This window comes from Haliaeetus leucocephalus, unplaced genomic scaffold (genome assembly GCF_000737465.1).
Source record: "Haliaeetus leucocephalus isolate CR32 unplaced genomic scaffold, Haliaeetus_leucocephalus-4.0 Scaffold76, whole genome shotgun sequence".
Lineage (NCBI taxonomy): Eukaryota > Metazoa > Chordata > Aves > Accipitriformes > Accipitridae > Haliaeetus > Haliaeetus leucocephalus.
Genome location: NW_010972512.1, coordinates 2,832,826 through 2,854,943, shown reverse-complemented (window position 1 = coordinate 2,854,943; position 22,118 = coordinate 2,832,826). Strand labels below are relative to the sequence as shown.

General features: G+C 37.9%; 1 protein-coding gene across 2 annotated transcripts in view; it reads right to left on the bottom strand.

The window, feature by feature from the left end:
• Nucleotides 1–22,118, bottom strand: part of KIFAP3 (kinesin-associated protein 3) — a 72,591-nt gene that overhangs the window by 25,036 nt on the left and 25,437 nt on the right. For both annotated transcript variants that reach the window (XM_010581524.1, XM_010581533.1), the window contains 7 exons: nucleotides 18,780–18,880; nucleotides 14,201–14,309; nucleotides 12,022–12,134; nucleotides 10,928–11,093; nucleotides 10,593–10,718; nucleotides 10,104–10,202; nucleotides 8,577–8,662 (listed from right to left, as the gene is read on the bottom strand). In XM_010581524.1, coding sequence (XP_010579826.1) covers nucleotides 8,577–8,662; nucleotides 10,104–10,202; nucleotides 10,593–10,718; nucleotides 10,928–11,093; nucleotides 12,022–12,134; nucleotides 14,201–14,309; nucleotides 18,780–18,880 — 800 coding nt within the window. The remainder of the gene's footprint in view (nucleotides 1–8,576; nucleotides 8,663–10,103; nucleotides 10,203–10,592; nucleotides 10,719–10,927; nucleotides 11,094–12,021; nucleotides 12,135–14,200; nucleotides 14,310–18,779; nucleotides 18,881–22,118) is intronic.

Genomic DNA, 22,118 nt, shown 5'->3' with positions numbered 1-22,118 from the left:
AAATCTGCAGATGTTATCCATTTGGAAAGATTCACAAATAATGCAACGTGGTTGGTACTTTTTTAATGAAAGGACTGTGAACAAGAATAACATTCATAACCAAAGTGTTTCTACTTGTGGGAAGAAATATCCTCATGAAACAGGTCCCACTTCACTGTCTTCTAACCTAACTAAAAAGGAGAGAAAAATTGAAAAGAATTTCTTAACTCTCGTGTTGGTTAACACATGATCTAGGCAGACTTCCCTTGGAGATCTAGCTGCAGTAGTTTTAAGGTTTTTAAAATCCGTTTTACTTAGCCCTGAAGGGGATGAAAATTGTTCACACAATTAGCAACAATGCCTTGGCTGTGGAAGTCGTAATTTCTTAAACTGCCCCAGCTAGACATGCAAAAAAATAGATCTGTATATAACCAGAGATCAAAAAACAGCAGTAAAGACAGAGTGAGGTGGCTTAGTAGCTCAGGTTAAACTTCAGAAACCCCTATAGACTGAACTTGAGCTTTTAAACTGATTTAATATTCAACCCACTTTGCCTCCACTGCTATTCACCTGACATAGGTAACACACTCTCTACCCTATGCCTTTTCCACCCTTCTGACTGGTCAATAACACAAAAACTAGCTGGCCCTGTCATTCTGGCAGAGCATTCCCTGACAGTGACAACAAATATCTAGAGCATCCAAGATTTCATGGGGAATCATGTAGCATTGTGCAACCACAAACCCTTACTCTATGGCAGTAGGTTTTTAAACTTTGCTTTACTTGGAGAAATGGCAAGTTTGTTTCTCTTGGCTTAAAGCAGAATGTAAACTCCCTTTTTACCAGACATCCATCCAAGTACCTGCAGATCTGGGGCTCTGATCAGTCTGTGGCATTATTCTAAATTTCCCCAATTCTACCTCTGGTCAACACTAATTACTAGACCTTTCTAATTCATCTCTGCACCATCCTGGCACACAAGTGGTCCTGTTCAAAACCTGGTCTCCTGCATAACTTCCATACACAGAGCAGGTATCACCTCTGGGATCTATAAATATTCTCAGTGCCTAGTGGCCTCAAGCAAATTTCCAGGTTTCTGTCAGCCATACACTAATGCATCAACCTTAGGGAGGGAGAAAAAACACCAAAACAAAACATCGAAACCACCAAAACCCAAACACACATCTGCATCTCATACTGTTTGGAAAAAGAACATCTCATGCTATTTCTGCCTCTTGATCTTTTCCCCCACTTCCACTCTTGATCAAAAGGAAAGGTGAGAAATAACAGCGCAAAACAAGAGTTCCCCTTGGAAAAAGCAAGCTCATCAGTGAGATTTATACAATGACCAGTAGAAAGAAAAAAAAAACAACCCCCCCCCCCCAAAAGCCCAAAACCAGAAGGTCATAACTTTCAATGATGACATCTGACCAGCATCTTGGAAACATCTCCTTTGCTACATCTGCCAGAGCTAAACTGTGGGCTATCTATTATGTCAGCCTCCAGCAGTTGTGAATTACTTACAAGCTTTAGAGAAACACCTTGTAACTGCCAGAAATCATACTGCAGTCTTAGGAAAACTATTCCCAGAAATCATGATTGCAAAGAAGTGGGGAAAAATAAACAAATTTAACAAACAGCAAATTAGACTAATCTGTGGGAAAGCTGAATCCTTTTTACATTACCTTGTTTACCTTTAGAAGTTCTCAAAAGCAGAAAGGCCAGCAACTAATTTACCTAATTCACATTTACCATAAATGCACTTTGAAAACATTTTAATCTTCCCAAAGTTACAACCCAAAATGAATCCCACTTGCCCAACACTGCTGTTCCATTCCACACCACTGTCTGAACATCCATCACAAATAGACATGAACTTCTTATATCCTTCTAAAAAAATCAGTTAACACTTCTCAGATCCTAACTGATTTTTTCTTTAGACAACAACAGGGCAGAATATTCCTGTGCATTCTATATTTCCCATCCTATATTAAGAGGCCTAAAACTCTGAGGTATTTTACCTCAATCATTCCACTGAATTTTGGATTAGCAACTGAATGGCAAATAGAGATGTAAGATTAAGCATATCCACACATTACTTTAAAAAAAATAAATCACAAGTTATCCATTCAAGCAGTTTGGCTACTTTGTTACATTTGTACTTTGCATTTCACTATGAATGTGCAACAAGAACAAAGAAGTCACTGCACCAGAATCGGATCAATGATCAGTTCTGTCAAGAGTTTCATTCTGGCAGCAATCCTAGGAAAGGATGATTTGCAATAATGTAGAACAATTTACATAACCTCAGCACAAAAAAGTTCATTTAAGTACTGCTAGATCAGTAATATGTCTGTACATTTTCCACAGAAATGTGCAGAAACACCACTGGGTAAATGATTAATGGAATAACATCAGAATGGAAGAAAAGCTGTAAACGCAGGACTACAGCCAAAAGGCACAAAGAAACCAAATTAAAGAAGTTTAGAGAAAAACAATTCTCTAAAACACAGCAAGTCTTCCAGTAATTATATTTTGAGCTATTAAAAATGTGGTTTGTTTGGGGGGTTTTTTTGTTTTGTTTTTTTGTTTTTTTTTTTTAATTTTGTGTAGTGGGGTTTTTGTTTTGGTTGGTTTTTGTTTTTTTTAAACACATGAAGCACACCTTCTTTACTAAGGAATTCCTGCAAAAATGAAACCAGAAAACTAAACACCATGGAGATACAAACATGGCTTTGTGCCCTTCAGTCCTTTTAAATGTTAGGCTACTAGAAAAGCAGCGGGTAGGGGAATGAGAAGAAGGTGGACAGAATGTGCCTATTTTCCAACCCCCTGCCCCCCTCCAAATACTGTATGTTCAGAAACATAAAAGGAAGAATCCTGAAGGTTGATTTTATTCTCTTTGGAACTCCCTGACATCACTGTTTTTAACATTCGGTTTCCATAAATCCAGAAGTGTCATAGAAGATGTATGGTTCGACTCTGCGAGGAATGTGCCATCCTTTTTGAAGTTCTACTTCCAGCTTTGTTTACTACTGAACCATTGAAATATTATGAAGCGTTAACTGGCCTATTATCAGAGCATGTCTGTTCCCTATCAGGGGTCCCCTTTGTCACTGGCTTCCGTCACACCTTGTATCTGATTAACACACTATAGGATAACATAGAGCTACACAGATCTGCTTTGTGTTCTCTCACAGCTGATGAAAAACAGATTTTCCTTTTCACTTTAATGTGGTTGCCCTTTAATTGGGTCTGTAATAGGGTTCATTTGAAGTGATTCCTCATACTAAACTAAAACTGCTATACAGTAAGTAGAATGCTCATTATGTTCAAGGCTGTATTTGGTGATATGTTACATTCTTCATTATTTAACCATCCCTAAAACACAGTTTACATGAAAGGTTAAATTAACCATTTATTAAGAAAGAAAAGATTTATCTTGTCTAGCTATCCAAAAGTTAGGCATGCCATTTGAACTATGTGCCTCTATAAACCAGAGAAACAGATGTTATAGATCACCTTCTGCAGGTGTCTACGACACCTATCTTAGGGTAAGTACCACCGGAGGGCAATTCATTCACAGGCCAAAAAAAATCCTCCTACCACTCACACCTGTGCTACCCAGAGTCAATTCTTTGCAATCAAGTTCATCACTAAATACATTCTGATTGGAAGCTAATAGAAACCTGTCATATCAAACTAATGGCAAGGCAGAGAAAGAGTAAACATTCATGCCCCCTGAATTCAGGTGCCTACATAAAATGTACACCATCCACAGGGTTCCTATATTGTCAATAGCTGAAGAGAGAAACTTTTTTTTTTTCCTTTGGAGGAATGTAAGGTATCTCATTGGCAAGCTGTTATAGAAGTAACAGAGATTGGTGGCTTGGCTTACCTTCCGAGCCTTACAACTCCAAAGAGCAAGTACCAATGCTAGAAAGAAATCCGTCCAAGGTAAGTTTATGTGAAGACAAAAACAATCAGGACATACCTGCCCTATCTAATGCTGCCTGCAGTGCAGTTATTCTTCTAGTCCAGGTAGAGCCTTTCCTGCCACATGCATGCTCTTTGCCACAAAAAGCTACCAGCACCAAAGCAGACTGATTGCAAATGTAACAATGCAGAAGTTGATCAGTGAAAACATATGTCAACAGTTCAGCCTGCAGCCCCACACCCTAGCTGCTTTTCTGCCCACCTCTCTGTATTCATGACTGTTACAGGATAACAGGGGAACAAGAGACACCAGAGAAAGGGGGAAGTCTTGACAAGGGAAGGGAGAACCTTTTTTCCTGGAGTGACTACAGCACTCTTCATGGAAAAAGGACACCAAGCTGGAGTCAAAGGTTATCTATTTTCAGAGTACACTGCCTATTCAAATAAAGGCCACACCAAATCCCTGTGGTCTGCTCTTCCTTGATTCAAAGAGAGCTGGCCAACATCTTGCACAGCTGGCCCCAAATCCCAGAACACTGAGAGTTCACATCACATTCTTGCTTCTTATGTGAAATTACAGCATTCCCAACACGGACGATTTGTATCAGGACAGTTAGCTAACATGGAAAGATGCAAGCCGTTCATTAACACAGCTTTCCATATGAAGCAAATGTTATTTGGCATTCATTACAAATACTTGGGGCAAAGAATGAGAGCTGGAAAACGCCTTCGGCATGAGGCCCTTAAATCACATGGACAATGCTGTAGCTATCTAGATGTTTTACTTCTGCAGGAAGCACAATGAATGATCCACTCCTGGTAAGAGAAACAAGATGGTACAGCAGGCCTGGATTCAAAGCTGTAAAAACACTAAATAGGAAAGTGGGGGGAAATGGGGTAAGGGGAAGGCTCAGACTAAACAGTCCAAGGATCTGGTTATGATTAATTAAATATCCTTTGAATAAATGAGGAAAATGATTTAACTGCAATAAGTCTGAGCTAGGAGCAGAAAAAGAATGAGAAACCTGAGAGATTAATAACCCCCTCAGCTCTTGATAATATTGTCTGAGGTGAACAGAGTAAAACCATCTTGAGTAAGCTGACATTTCTTTACACAAGCTTTGAGTTGCAGGTGTCCAGGCTTCTGAGGAAGAGGGAACTTAATTTGCTGGAGACTCCTATACCAGCTGTTGATTCCAGGCTTTCAGGTGAGCCATGACACCTGTTCCACTTTAGGTGTACAAGTACACTAAACTAGCTGCTTGGTGTCAAGACTCAGCACAACACAAGACTGAAGCATTCCTAAATTGTCAACACAGACTTTCTTTTTAACAAAAGGGATATCTTGCATCTACCAGTGCAAAGCTGAGACTCCCCAGTACATACTAGGCTAAAGCAGCACATCTGTTTCAGTTCATCAATGGCAGAGTCCAGCCAAGCTATATTAAACAAATCATCACTAGTGTAACATTTCCATAATTTCTGTGACAATTACTTTACTACGGAAAGTGTATCTCCCCTAAGGCTTATAAGGCATCTGATTTTCTTCAGTGTTATTTCAATCACACTATATAGAGCTTATTGATAAGTGAAAGAAGCATTTGTCTCCCTGAGAAGAAATTACTTTCAAATCTCTATTCTCCAACATTTAGTTTCTGATTTCCATCATCAGAGGAACTAATCCTGTCAGCATGTATAGAACAGCAAGACTGAAAATTTAAGTTTTTCTTGTTGTGGATTTAGCACAGATAAGAAGTTTCACCAATCTTAGAGACTACTTCTGTTCAGACACCTCCAAAGGCACTGAGTGTGTAAAACTGCCACACAAACAAACATCTCAGTGTTTACAGGCTGCTTACCATATCCTCTGAGCTGAACAGCAAAACACCTATCAAGATCTGAGGTTCTGATAACTTAATGTTTCACATCTTCTCCCATCACCATCTGGAATGTGTTGTCATTTTTGCCTGTGATTTTTGGTACTAGGAGACAAAGTGCAACCAGCTTACAACATTGCCAAGAAAGCAATCAATTAATGGTTGTCTCTGTCTTCCAGAAAAGAGGGCATATTGTGCTTCCTGTTCCCCACGGGGGCATGGTTTTAGTTATGGTTTACGCAGCTTAAAACCCAACAGCTAGATAATAAAGCTCAAAAGACCCTCGCAGAAAGGGAACTCTCCTAACTTACCAGTGAACACCATTCTAAGTGTGGCACTGCTCCACAACCAAAGAAAAAAAAATAATTTACCACCACACAAACTAGTCTCAGTACATGCTTGATCTCTTTCTCCCCTACTCCCAATAACGGCAGTACCATATAATTTCCTCCCTTTATTCTTCCTCAAGGCTCTAGAAATCCTGTCCAATGCTTCTTGCAAGTTAAGAAGCCTTTCCCTTCCATTATCATAGCACTCCTCATTTACTCATGGCTAGCATAAAATTACCCCTTCTTAGGAAGAAAAAAAAAAGCCAAGTACATTTTACTCAAATGTTAATATTGAATATGAAGCTATGTCTTAATGTATTTATTCTTCTAGATTCTATAAATGTTGCTTAGTAATATTACTGACATAATTTTTCAGTAACCAGATACTAGTATGTACCGTGTTGTAAAGCTCCTCAACGTGAACAAATCCAACGCCTGAGACACTTAGAAATTGCACTGGCCCCAAGATAAAACAAGCGTTGGAAGCACTTGGATTGTCTGGCCTCACCCAGAAGCTAAAAATCTTTCTACTGTTTCCATTGGAGATGTCCCTGGAAATAATTGATCTTGGCAAGCTGAACATAGTGCCCATCATAATTAAGTACTAAGTGCAAATTCATCTTAGTTGAAAACTTGCCCTCAATGAATGTCAACAGCAACTCTGCCACTAACTGCCTGCCACGATTTTCATTCTATACCTCCACAAAGCAAAACCAGAGCCAGATAAAAAGAATTCCAACACAGAAAATAATATTAATCTAAAAAAAGTAGTAAAATAATGTAAATTATAAGGCATTACTAATGAGTATAACAGAAAAAAGACAAAATAGACTATAGTATTGTGCAGCTTAAGTTAGGTCTTACACTACACTAAACCTTTCAGAGAACAAGCTGCAATATGCATAATTCAACTGAAGAAACTAAGCAGATGATCGGAAAAGCATTAAGGTAGTCAAAGGCACTACTCTTCACTCATAGTTAAGTTCTCTTTGGCTATAAGATTTAATTTCATGACAGCTACTCTACATCCAAAAGGATGTACAGTCTGTACAATCCTAAGACACTACAAAATGCTGAGATTTCTTTTTATCAATAGAAGTCAATTCAATTAAACAGGCCAGGAGAAATTTTAACAAGGAAATGCAACTTTTAAGTGGAATCAGTTTCACAATGTCTTTACTTCATTGAAGAATACCCTAGAAAATATTAATGCTTCTAGAGTCAGGGATCCCCAGAAGCAGATTATACATGCTATAAGAGCTGATAAAGCAATAGCACTCCATAATTTACTATTCTTTCTTTGTTCCAGGTTAGCAGCTTAATACAAAACAACTGTCCCAAAAGTTTATTGTGATCAATGGATAGCTGCACAAACGAAGTCATGTAGCTAAAGGAAACCTATTGTCATGGTTTAACCCCAGCCAGCAACTAAGCACCACACAGCTGCTCACTCACTCCTGTCCCCCACCCAGTGGGATGGGGGAGAAAAATCGGGAAAAGTAGTAAAACTCGTGGGTTGAGATAAGAACAGTTTAAGAGAACAGAAAAGAAGAAACTAATAATGATAATGGTAACACTAATAAAATGAAAACAGTAATAATAAAAGGATTGGAATATACAAATAATGCACAGTGCAATTGCTCACCCCCCACCGATCAACACCCAGTTAGTCCCCAAGCAGTGATCCCCCCCAGTTTCTATACTAGATGTGACGTCACATGGTATGGAATCCCCCGTTGGCCACTTTCAGTCAGCTGCCCTGCCTGTGTCCTGTGCCAACTTCTTGTGCCCCTCCAGCTTTCTTGCTGGCTGGGCACAAGAATCTGAAAAATCCTTGACTTTAGAGTAAACATTACTTAGCAACAACTGAAGACATCAGTGTTATCAACATTCTTCGCATACCTAGCTCAAAAACATAGCATTATACCAGCTACTAGGAAGACAATTAACTCTATCCCAGCTGAAACCAGGACACCTATCCAACAATCGAGGACAATAATAAAGAGTTCAATATTATACTAACTGTCCCCCCAGCAGAAAACAACCAGCTTCAGGATCACCACCCACATTTTCTTTTTGAAACAAATATTTGCATCAGGCGATGTAGAAAAGCTGAATAAAAGCTGCTGGCTAACAAAAGCCATTTGTTTGGAGAACTAAGAAATAATAAAATGTAGTGTGATTAATTTAAGTATAAAAGCACTCTTTAAAAGCATCTGTAGTGTAAAGCTAACTAGTATGAATTTTCGAAGTATATATGCACTTTTTCAAAGTCTGGTACACAGCCTAGATTAAAGATTGTCATTGTCCCATGAAAATTTGTTTTACCTATGTAATTAGAAAGTTGCACATGAAAAATATCCTCAGTTTACAAGTTATTGCTACTTAGTTATTTTAGAATTCTCATGTAAAGAGGTTCTTGAAGGACAGATGATAAAAGAAAAATCAGACCTACCGCTATAATATCCAGAGTGTTGTCACAAACTTTACGAATCTCAGCATTTTTATCATGCATCAGGTCTATAAGATAAGCTGGAGCCTCTGGAAAGAAACTGTTAAGGATAAAAGCTATTTTTTAATTTTTTTTTACAGCCTAGGCTTCTTCCAACTGCAAATTTCATTAAGTACCATAGTCAGGAATTTTCCATCACATGTGAAGTTCAGCAGCCTTCTCTCAACCACTTTTTTCTTTTAAAAATCACATTAAGATACCCAAATGTTCTTCAAATTTGCTGAAGAAAAATTACACGCCCCTTAAAGAAAATACATTCTGATCTGTTACAAGAAATCCATGCACCTAATGTGTTAGTCCAAAAGGCATAGATTCTGTGGAATGGTTTAACCTTTTGAGACTGTTACTTTTGTAATCTTTACGGAGTGTTCTTGTTTTAAAAAAAGGTTTCCAATGTATTTGTCTCAAAAACATGGAAGATAATCTACTGCACACATGATAGCACTAATACTAGTCTTGTTCGGTTTGAGTGAGAAAAGCATTGTTCAAATGATGGTGCTTTATCATTACAGATATAAAAAGAGATGCAATTAAGTTTTTTTTTTTTTAAAGCTAGCTACCTAGGAGTCCAAACACGAGACAAAGAACAACATCCCAAATGGCTTCTCGGATATTCCACAGATCTTAAAGGAAAAAGGACATTAAGAAGTAGTCCTTGTATTGTTAGCAAAGTAATCACTAATCTGTTATCCCTACAAGGGCTCCATTCAACCTCTTCCTTATGTTTCAATAAAATTTAACATTCAGTTAAGGCCCACAAAGACAACTAGTGCCTCTTTCCACGGTTTTTGGATCATCTGAGTGAGCTCAACATCAGCAGTGATTGCAAGAATAAGTAGTAAAGACTGAATAAGAGTTATAAGTACCATACAAAAAAACTGAACAGATCCATGACGTGAGGCAACCAAAGAACAGATTCAGTAATCAGGTAAAAAAAGGAGAACAGAAATCAAAGTCTCCATAGCGGGAAAAAGATGGCAGACTTATGCCAAACAAAGTTCAAAGAACAATTAGGTGGACGAAAAATACAGAGCAGGCATTATTTATGTTGTCTAGACCGATATAAGAAAGAATGTTATTATTTTAATGCACACAACTTCAGACTATGCAACATATATGTATAATGGTGCAGCGCAAGAAGTTTGTCTATACTCTATGTAAGTTTTTCTATGGACTACGATTTTGACTATAATCTGCAAAACAAATCCATACAGTAATTCAGATCGGATAAAAACTAATGGGTCATGTCCAGTGATCCCCCTCCCTGTTTCAAAGCAAATTAACTTTTAATCTTTACTAATAATCTTGCAGTCCCTTTACATGCTGAGGCTGCTTGGATTTTCTTCTTCAGCTGAAATAAAACATTTACAAAGAAACCTCTGAGATCAGGAGGTTTATGCAAGAGAAATATAGGCCAAACATCAGTGATGGCAAATTAAGTGCTGTAACTCTAGTTGTTTAAAAAGATACGTGTTTCCTTGATAATGACGTCTCTGGTGGCTTGGTGGAAGACCATCTGATAAAATACATAGATGATCTGGCAGACAAACTCATCATCTTCCTGCTGAGCTGCAAGGAAAAAAAAACACCACAATTTCAGATCTCACAACTAGAAGCTCTTGATGCTTAGAGAAAGCCCAGTTCTTACATGTCAGCTAGACAGTTCAGTGGTATGTGTGAGATTTCATCTCCTGACAACACAAAATGAGTATTTTCTTCCCTGCTCCAGTCAAGTAGAAAGACCACAGATTGAAGCAAGAGTTGTGGAGGTATGGGAAAAATCAAATCTATTAGACTACTAGTCTCTCTATCAATAACGGAGGAATTGCTCTTCCTTTCATATACAAAACACCTACCTCTGCCTCACAAGAGAAAATGAATGGTGCATTCGTTACAGCATAGCTACGTCATCTAAATGTCTCTGAAAAACAAGACTTAAAGTCAAACATGGCAATATACCATTTAGAAGCTCAATGAGTGCAGGGATGATTCCAGATTTAGCCAGCAGAGCAGCGCAAGAGTCATCCATAGAAACTGTTCCAATCATTATCACCACTTCTAAAACGAGGTCATCTTCTGCAGAACCTGGTAAGTCAAGACAAAGTATTACTTCCTAGAAATTCTTAATCTTGTGGCAGTTGTATATTTATCTGTAGGTACGATTATGTTCTTCAGTGTTATGTTTCCCCAAACAATCACAAATTATAAAGGTAAACAGACTCTACTCTGAAAGTGCACTCTAAATATTCTTCAGGAGAATCTACTTTGAAAGACTAACCAAACTTTGTACAGACCTGGTTTTAGCTTATCCTTGAGGTACGGAACCAGTTTGTACTCTTTCAGCACAAGTTCCCAGTCCAGATCTGGTAAGGTCAAATTTGCAAGTGTTCCCAGGCATTCAATCACAAATTCCTCTTCTTCATCATTTGATATTTGAGCTGCTAAATCACCAACATAGTCCTAAAGAAAATATAGCAACAAACATTACAGGTGAATAATTTGGAGTTCTGAGGAACTCACAACTTGGTCAAATCAAAACCAGTTCTCAAAAGAACGCTAAGGAGACTTTTCTCCTGAAATGAGGGCTAATAAGGCACTTTCAATTTCAGTTGAAGAATAATCCAAGAAAACATTTCAGCATTCTTCCTTTCCATCCTTTCACTTTCAAGAGATGTACATCATTTGTTCAGATGTTCCAAAAGTAGCTACTACACACACAGTTTGAGAAAGCTGTTAGAAAATAAGGGAAAGACAATAGCTAACACCATACTGCATTAGTGACAGTAATGGAGTCCTCAAATAACTACAAGATTTCTGGGGACACAAACAGGGGAATCATGCATTCTACTTACTAATTCCATACTACTTTAAGACAATTTGATATTCAATCTTCATTTTAACAGTACATTTAAAAATTCCACAATTAGGATGTTGTGTTTCCCGCCCTACTATTGAGAGGGCAGCTTTACACGATTAACTGAATATTAAGTATTCAAAATTTTAGAATATCCACTTATACAAAAAACTTTGCACAGTATAAAAAAACCCCCACACTTTATTTTGCCCTCTAGCTCTGAAAGCAGAGATTTAGGATAACTGTTAATTATTATGATGTGCACCCCAGCAGTTGGGGGTTTTTGGGTTTGTGTGTTTGTTCTGGAACAGGGACCTACTGCATACAGCTTTAGATCTGTTTTCCCTGTAGTGAGGGATCCAAACACTGATCTACCAACCTTAGATAGCCTTATAAAACAAAACATAAATCAATCCATGACAGCCAAGAAAACTTAAACTGGACACCCTGTAAAGACAAAACAGCAGCTCTCCAAAGCCAGTCTTTTCCAGTAGAAAGAATCAGAGATCACATTAGGTAACAGATAATACTTACAATAAACAGGCTTTTAGTTGGCCCATCATGTTGTGAAATATTCCTGATCATCTTCATTAACAATGGGTCCTTAAATTTCAAAGCCCGCTTCATTAGCATTTTCAAGCCATTTCCTGAAAAGAAACACACACTTAGGAAATCCTCCAAATAAAAAGAATGAGGAAAGTACTGGCTGATCAAAAATCAACACCACACATGCAAAAACCCAGCTTTAACTTTTAAAAGTTTACAAGGAAAAAGTGAAGAATCTAGACAGGAACTTTTTCTTCTTCCAAGTTTAAGTTGAAAAGAAAAGACCTGCTCTGTATAAATTCTATAGCTTCTCTAAAACAGCTACTATGACCATATGTACTGATGGGACACTTAAAAAGTCAGATAAGTAACTAAATGCTTCAGGTGTTCTTATTTATTCAGACCAAGAAAAGTTCTAGATCCAAATCATTATCCTATAATCAAGTGCAGTTAGTGGAGATGCAGCACAGCTGTTGGTGCTAGCACAGAGACTTCTCTCCCCACTCCATGGAATAAATACATTCTTATGGGTTTTAAAGATTATTTACCAGTCATGTAGATCATGACATAGGAATACACATAACATACACAGATCTGAAGTACTTGATTGCATAGGGCAAGTCCCACTGTTACCATTATGCTTCCAAAAGATCACCTTGCCTATCTAGTAAGTGCTACTAGCTTGAATTTCCTTTGTACCTTTCATATAAAATTGGATCTCCCTACTCCCCCTTCCACAGAGCTATGCACAGAATTTTAAAGTGGAATTACTGGCCATAGAATCCATTGATTGCAATTGTTCCTTTTAAAGTCTAGTAATTTATTGTAGTAGTTTATAGTGAAAATTTTGAGCACAAGTAAAAATTAGAGATACTGAATAATAACCTTCCATTTAAAGCTGCTAGTATGAAAATAATGAAACTTTAAAAGCAATGTAGAGAGCTACTGAACAAAATGCAGAACCCATCTATACCACGTAACAAAATACTAGAACCCAAAAGATGCTCAATTAAAAGAAACTGATGGAAAGATGCAACTAAACCACATCACTGTGTATTAAATTTGGTACTGGCAGGTGAAACACCAATTAGCTGAAGATGGATTTTAGGCACCAGGTAGAGAACAGTATCTTCATCTTCCCATACAGCCATAGCTTCCCACAGTAACATCATCAGTGTATTTTACAGAACTACATGCATGAGATGTGGGCATGTGCAGCTACTCAGTGTCACTCCTGCCACCAAGACCAATTTTGTGGAGGATATGGCCATTTGCTTGCCATCATTACCCAAACAAGTGCATTTTATTTTTTAAAAATACATATACATATATAAATAACTCAAATATACATAATTTATATACATAAACATATGTCTTGGTTTAATAGAAACCAATACAATAAACACTTACAGCTAATTTGCTTTACACGCTCTGATCAGATCTGTTGTTACCTCAACCATTTGTGCCCCACGTTGGGCACCAAGAGGGACTGTCATGGTTCAACCCCAGCCAGCAACTAAGCACCACAAAGCTGCTCGCTCACTCACTCCTCCCCTGCCCCAGTGGGATGAGGAGGAGAAGGGGGGGGAGTAAAACTCATGGGTTGAGATAAGAACAGTTTAATAATTTAAATAAAATATTATAATAACAGCAATAACAACAATAATAATAGTAATGAAAAGGAAGATAACGAGAGAGAAATAAAACCCAAGACAGACAAGTGACACACAATGCAATTAACTCACCACCCCGCTGATCAATGCCCAGTCAGTCCCTGAGCAGTGATCGGCCTCTCCTGGACAACTCCCCCCAGTTTATATACTGAACATGACGTCCTATGGTACAGAATATCCCTTTGGCTAGTTCAGGTCAGCTGTCCTCGCTACGCTCCCCCCCAGCTTCTTGAGCACCTCCTCGCTTGCAGAACATGGGAAACCAAAAAGTCCCTGACTTAGGATAAGCACTACTTAGCAACAACTAAAACATCAGTGTGTTTTCAACATTATTGTCATACCAAATCCAAATCACACCACTGTAGCAGCTAACTAGAAAGAAAATTAACTCTATCCCAGCTAAAACCAGGACACTATCTATAAAATTACATATATATATTATATATAAAAGTGGTGTTATCTCCAAGAAAACAGTAAAATGTCATTACCCTTACCTTCACAGATAAGTTGTACGTTTCTTTTGTTAGCAGCAAGGTTAATACAGAAAGAAATAAGTTCCAGGTCAACTCGCTCATCAGGACATTCAAAAAGCATCTTCATTAACTGCCAAGAAACACAAGCACACTTCAGCCATTCATCTTTCCAAAGCATTAGAAGAGCAATGTTATGATGTCAACTACACTAGCTTATTTTTTTTAAAATTAATATTCAGCATTTCTACAGGAACAGTAAAGTTAAAAAGGTCAAGGGCACAAGATGTATAGTTCCATTATTTGGGGATAACAATGCTTACAAAGTGCCAAAAATGGCAGTCACTCATCACCTAAAATTAACTTGGGTTAGTTACATTTTATTGCTACCACTGTTTTTTTTATTTTTACTGTTTTTTGTTGTTTTTTTTTTTTTAAAGTTGTGAATGGGTAAATTTGGTTTGAAATTTTAGGTAGACTTAGTATAAGAAAAACCCCACAACTTAGTTCCACAGAAAGTCAGATTAATACCTGGTTGTTTAATAAAATTATGACTCTAAATGGATACTTAATTGCAGAATAATTCTACTACTATTTTGCTTTGAGATTACTCCATTGATAGGTAAATTAGCTGTGTCTGCAGCAACATGCTTTATCTTTGCTGTTTCCATTACTAGAGCTAAACACTGCCGTATACCAAAGACTTCTCAGTAGTAGTCGTATTCTTTAGGTAACGGGAAAGAACAACCTGGGTTAACATAAGTAGACAATTGCCTATAATCCTGTTCCAACTCTTCAGTAAGTGTCAGTGAATTCCCAGATGATTCCTTAGGAATAACCACCTACGGACTGCCATAATTTTATATACCTGGCACCTGTGTTGCCCATTACATCACAGGCCGTCTCATTTTGCTCAATATGAACATTTTTTGAAATGGCATATTGAATATATGAACATGACTCAAATACATCTGTTTCTTTTTCTCTATTTCCAACCATGGCAGACAAGCTGCATGGCTTCCTCATTGAGGGGCTGCAGGACATCACCCTATTTGCTCCTAAAACCTGCTCAGTCCATAAGACATGTCAAGATTATAATGCAAAGCAGCGTGATGACAAGACTGAGATTACTGAAAGTAGAAACAACTGAACCTAAAGATAAGTGGGACATAAGATACAAAAAATGTAGCTCAGTTTGTGTGAAAAAGGGGTGGGGGGAGAAGAAAGCAACAACTAATCATTAAATATTTGTGTGCTTGCCCCCTGGTGGAAAGACAGTTTGTAAAGCATTAAAAACTAGAGAAAGTGGGTGAACAACCCATTTAGAGAGTGGCGGGGGGGGAACAATAGGACTGCAGGAATTTCACTCCAAAATATTTTACTACAGGAATTCTGTATGTTTATCTATTATGAGATAGCAGGCTGTCATTCCAAATGGACCCAAATAAAATAATAAAAAAATAATAAAAATTTATGTTATAGCATAGTTATTCATCTCTTTTTCTGGGACTTTCATGTACTGATTTAAAAGCTATCATTGATTTCTTCCTCCTTTTCTTAAAAAAGTAGAATCAGATTTCCTTAGGTTGTTTCAAGAACTTATAAAATCCCTAGTTTATTAAATCCGTAAGCCTGACAGTCACATAAGAGTGAATTAACCAGAGAAGAAAGTTGCCACTTAACAAGTGGAACATGAGCATTCAAAAATCACCCCCTGCAACTCTTCTGTTACAAAACCTTTAAAAACAGATTTTTAAAACCCTTCAAATAATTTGAAGGGAAACATTCTCATTACTTACACAATACAAAATCTGTGGAAATTAGATGTTTAACAAGATGGGATTACACTGTTAATTACTGAACTACTTCTCTATAAAAAGAAAAAATATATCCAGTTTCAATTAAAGCCATTCAAATTTTAAAATAATAGTTTCGTACGAGCTCCATGTTTCCCATTATGTCTTCATTTAATTTGATTGCTTCTTGTGCCACTTCAAAAGGAAGAGTAATTGCTGCCAAATAGGAAATATTAAAATTAAATTTGTTCTGCTTTTACTATGTCCATTGTCATCTTTTACTGATTTAACAGGAAGGCAGTAAAAAGACTGCAGCATGTGCAATGAAGAGGCAGTAGTGTTCAATCAGACAAGTCCCATATTGAGTATCAGATACCACAGACCAGGACTGAAATCACTGTGTCTAGACTCTCTGGCACCTGCCTTCACTTATTTACCAGTGACCAGAGGCCAACCCCCACAGCTCTCTGTTCACATACACCTCTGTCCAACCCCCTCCCCAAGCCCAGCTCAAACATCTTTGAATGATTATGCCAGAACTGCATGCCTCAGGAATCTCTCCTGACCGGCTACTCCCCAACTCTGCTGTTTGAAGTGATGCTCTGGTTTCTGAACTTCAGCAGATAATGGCGGACAGGAGCAAAGGGTGCTGTCAAGAGAGGACGTTTACCAGCATTAAGCTGAAAAGAAGCTTATAGATCAAAGAGGGGCCAAACAGGACAACCGTGGTGGAAAACATGTGGGTAGCTGCGGAGAACCTTGCACACTGCTCTGCGGTAAAATATTAAATATCACCATGACATCACTGCCTAACCATGCCCTTTGATTGGCCAGGTTATTACCAATAAAGGCTTTTATAAGCATCTGGATGGCATTTGCACCTATTTAAACAAAACACGCATTGCTGAGGTCTAAACAAGAATGAACTGTTAATACTGACTTTTAACTGTTACTAGAATAGCACCCACTAACTCCTGCAATCCACAAGGATGTTTACCTGGGACAGCACGCGCAAGCCCTTGTCAAGCACTTCGCCTGTTCAAAATGACAACAGGGGACTGATTTTCCAGTCACTTTCTACAACAGCGAAACATTCATTATTGAGTATTTGCCAGTTTAGAGGGACATCTTTCCTCTAAAGAAAACAAACCCACTGAAGGGCACACACTACTACTGAAAAGAAAATTTGGCTTTCCAGGCTAGAAGCAGATGGCAGGGAGTCCTTTTAAAAAGGTCATTTTCTTCTCCTGATACCTTATCCACTTCCCCATGTTTTCTACCACCTCTGTCTTTCTTAGTAACTGTCCTAATTTTGAACATTCATAAATAAAATTTAAGCTCTGGTTGTCCAGCTTGTCCTTTTTGAACTGTCAGCAGATGTGATCTGTGAATAATTACACTGACCACCGAAACATCAATAGCCATAGTTATCCTTCAAACTCTGTCGTTTTAGCCAAAATCCAGTAAAGGCAGAGGACTTGTTTCCACTAGTTTTTGGATACAGCTCTGTAAGCACTAGTTTGAGCAGTCACTGCCTATCAGAACAATGATGTTCACCAAAGCTCGGAGTATGATATCACTGAAGTTTCCACAGCTCTTTACATTTGGCACTGAGGATCTAAGAGCCATGCCAGGATTCCCTGAAAGCACGTCATAAGCAAGCCCTGAATCACAGTGCATAAATTCTGGTTTGGACGGTGACTGCTCAGAACAAAGCAGGTCCCTCATATTATGCAAATGCCTCGACATATAGTTGCTTCTTGTGGCAGAAAAGGCAGTCAGCAGGATGTTTACAAGACCATTTTGTAACACACACTAGTTATTTCCACCAGTTCTCCCCTCTCTATTCTCCAAAAATCCTCCTGTATTTGGAAAAACATCACCATTTTTGTCATGAGATAATGACCAGAAACATTCTGAAAACTTTCCATGGCAACTTCCCATTCTGGATGTATTTGATGTTAAAAACACATTTGGCAGGAAAGAAGATATCATGGTGCAATTCTGAAAAAGCTACTGGAGAGCTTTTACACTTATGCAATGCAGGCTTTCTCAACTCCAGCCTCATCAAGACTGAGAAAAAGATCAGTAAGAGAGGATTTGGTACTTGTTAAACAAAACCAAAAAACCAACCAACACAACAAACAACAAAACACACACACAAAAATACACACAAAACCCAAGCCCCTGTGATCTTGTGTCTGTGCTCGGATCAAAGACTATGACTGGAGACAAAGTGTTATGCAACAAACTGTAGCCTGAAAGATCGGTAAAGAGCCTTCCATAGTCTTCAAGTCTCCCCTGTTGTACATGCCTGCAGTTGGAAAAGGAATTGTCATGTAGCAACATAACACTGCTTGGCTGGTTTCCAGTTCATATCCTGTAATACTGAAGACGTTGAAATTTTGATACCCAATGGGATCAGAAAAGAATGCCTTCTAAAACTGTAAAGGAAATACTTTCCACAAGGTTCCCTAAGGACGTGCTGTGCACAAGCTTTATTCTCTTTCAAGCATTCCCGATCTTCTGTAGAAATTCATCAGGTCACCTATATTTTTACCAATTCATTGATGCAGCTCAACTGTTAGCAGCACTGACAGAGAATATGTCACCTATCCTTTTCCTGGGGACCATTAAAAGACAGCAAGAAGTCAGACTGCCCGATGAATAGGCAGTTCACCACCGACTCAGCAGCATCGTGGTTGTTCCCACTTTCACCTGTGGGTGTCAGTGCGAGCTCTGCTATGAGCGAGGAAGACAGAGGGAAAGATGCATCGTACCACCTCACCATATATAAAAGCACATACCTGTGGTATACAGTCTGTGTACGCAAACATTGATTTAAAGCGATCATCCATGCTTATGTGATACAGAATGCACATTGCTACTTGTTTGTAGTTTTCATTTGCTAGAAGGAGAAAATAATCCATATTAGTAGAAGCCTGGTATTTTAGGCATTATAAACACTTAAAAGGGGAAAACAAAAAGCACAAAAATCCTAGCTAATAGAGGGAAAATTTAAATCAGAAATGCAACATCTTGTCTGCCCTATCCAAATGAACCACGTATTTGTGCAAAGAGGGAACAAAGGCAATGCTAACTACTCCCCTCTCCCCAGCACCTCAAAACACTTCCTTAACCCCACTTTGCAAGGAATATATTTTGTGAAAGGAACACTTAATAATGATAGGCTATCCAGAAAAAGCCTTCATCAGTTTCCAGCTAGGAAATTAAATATCAAATGTAATGTTTCAACAGGAATATCCACAACTAAATCAGCAACAAGTTTGTCTCAAAGTGAAATGATAAAAAAACATACCAATGCCAGAGACAAAAATATGAACTACCACTAAAAATTGTTGTAGAAGGAGTCCCGTGCCTTTCAAGTAAATCACACACTGATTGTTTTATTATCCTAAATGATAATATTATCCTGTGGGTGCCTTTTGTGCTTCACACATTTCAAAGACGACATTAGTATATTTTGATGTTAATACTCACCAAAGAGAAAAAAAAATCTCAAGAAAAATTGGAGCAGTTAATGTGAGTATGCTGTGAAGTATTTAACTGAAAGGTTCTATAAAACCAGCTTAGACAAACATACAGATGTTTAAGAACAACACAGACAAATTTGATACTGACTCACTGCTGAAATCTGGACTGAGCATTCTCTTGAGCTCTCCTCTAGCCCTATGTTAGCAGGGTGCTGGCTATATATGGGATAAAACATTCATCTGAACATTTATATTACTTAGACCAGGATGTAATAGGGTCACCAACTCAGAATTTATTCACAGTTCTTATACAACTGATCAGAAATATTCTACCTCCCACTTCTATTTAAGCTAAGTTAGAACATATCTGTTTAACACTTTGGCAAAGCATCAAGACCTCAAACAACAACCAACACAAATTTTTCTTCTGCATACATTATTGGGAGCTGGAATTTCCTTTAAGCAGCAAGGATATGATGTCTTTATCCCGAGAATACACATTCGTGCCTTTTTTCAAAATTGAATTACCAAAAAGACCCACGAAACCCTTCTGGCAGTTGCCATATAACAGTGAAATATTCTTTCCAATGCCAAGCCTAAAAACATAGCTGACCTTTCAGATCCTTCTGGATTCTTACCTGTGTGAAAAAACGTAACTTGTACCACAACCTTCCATGCACTTAACAGCTGGAGAAAGGATAATGCCCACATCTGAAAGCTACTCTGGCTATTATTAAAATAAAAGCACAGACAGTACTATAGTTGCTAAAGCATACACACTCTGTTTTAAGCAAACAAAATGAAGTGTTTATTATCTTTTGTGCTTCTCTTGTGACTGGTCATCTTACCTACCTATTCACTTGTAGTGACATTGTAAATCCAACAATTAAATGAAAAAAACTTCCCATACATACAACTAAAGGCTTCTCCTAAGCAAATATAAAAATTTAAAGAGTAAATTATGCCTTCAAATTTCATGGGGCTAGGAAAAAAGAGCTGTTTACACTCCTCTTAACACTTCTTTTCATGTCTCTATTTAAGACTCAAACATCAAGACTCAAATTTAAGACTCAAGTTACAATTACACTTTGCTGGATAATGCAGCAAACCCTATGTGAAGTAAAAGGTAAGCCAGTATAAAAGGGAGGAAAGTTGGCTCCCCAGAACAGCAACAGGAAAAACAAACGGGAGTGAAGTTGGACCAGACCTTCAGCAGGTATGAACTGGCAGGCAGTCAACAAGAATGATACTTCTTTATATCTTTTTAACCTCTGTCCTTCATGGGTTTTTTCTCCTCCTTATTTTGCAAGCTTCATTTGTGCTAAGACAAAGCATCAGCTAAGATACAGTCTTACATTTGGTAGCAATAGCAGCTTCCTGGTATTTGGCAGTACTGGTAGCTTATTTTCAAATAAAATAGCCTACTATAGCAGCAAAGGCCTTCTGTTTTTTGAGAATAAACTCTTTGCATAATTGTCTCTCCCCTTTTGTCAAAGGTCCAGCCTGTCACAATAACCTTTCTGATGCCTGAAAAACACCTTGGGTATCAGTGTTGAATGACAGCACTGCTGCAGTTTCTAAACTACCAAAAATAAGCAAAAAGACCTAGATACTAAACCTAAAGTGTGAAGAATATCTAGAATTCAAATAAATTTATCTGAATGAACTCTTAAAGAGTTGGTTTTTAATGACTAGCACTTAAATCATTCTCCCAGAGTGTGTTCCATAAAGCAGATTTCATGACACACAAAAGGCAAAGACACCTATAGTTTCAAAAAGATGACTAGAATTTAAATTCCTTCTTGCTGTGCAGTTAAATGACCCATTTTCCCTGAATTCCCCTGTCCTACTGTCAACACAGGGAACAGAGAAGTGTTTAGAGCATTTAAGTCACAGGGACTTATTGCACAGGGTCAGCAAGGAAATATTTTTCAATTGCAAGTAAATAGAAAAAACCCTGAATTCTACTAACTTGAAGATGAAAATAAACTACAGAACTAAAGCTAAAATATAACAGTGTGCAACTAAATCAGCTTTTAAGTATTTAATGGTGTATGCATTTTAAGTTTCATTTCATTTTCATTTCCCAGAAAGGAACAATTTTCAGGCTGATGTTTGGAAGTTTCACTGTCCCATTCTCCCTATGGAAGCACTTTGGTGGAGAAAAAGCAGAACCTCCTGACTTTTTTCAGTTCTCATGCGAAACAGTGGCAACTCATGATCCAAAGAATCAAACGCTTCAGGAAAATCAAGAGGTGGTGGTTGTTTCTGAGGACAGCCAGCATGATTTAATGCAATTGTTAGTCTTGTGCTCAATTAGGAAGCATACAGCCTATTGGAAAGTTGACTGGAAACTGTGTAATTAGTTTGTTGAAGATTAGGAGGAGAACAGATTCAACGTCTACAGGATTTTAAACACTAAGCATCATCTTGCAGGCTGAAGACTGTATAAAAGGGTAAGAAGTGACAGACTGTTTGAAAAATCCAGTAAGCCAACTGCCATGCTTTTACATAGGGACTTCACTCCCAAAAACATAACTGGGCAACTATTGACTATTACTTGAATATGCCAGTACCAAGCTTTTTTTTTTTATTACTTTACACTCATCTGAATGCTAATGAATAAAGCCCTAAGTCAATCATTGTTTAGAG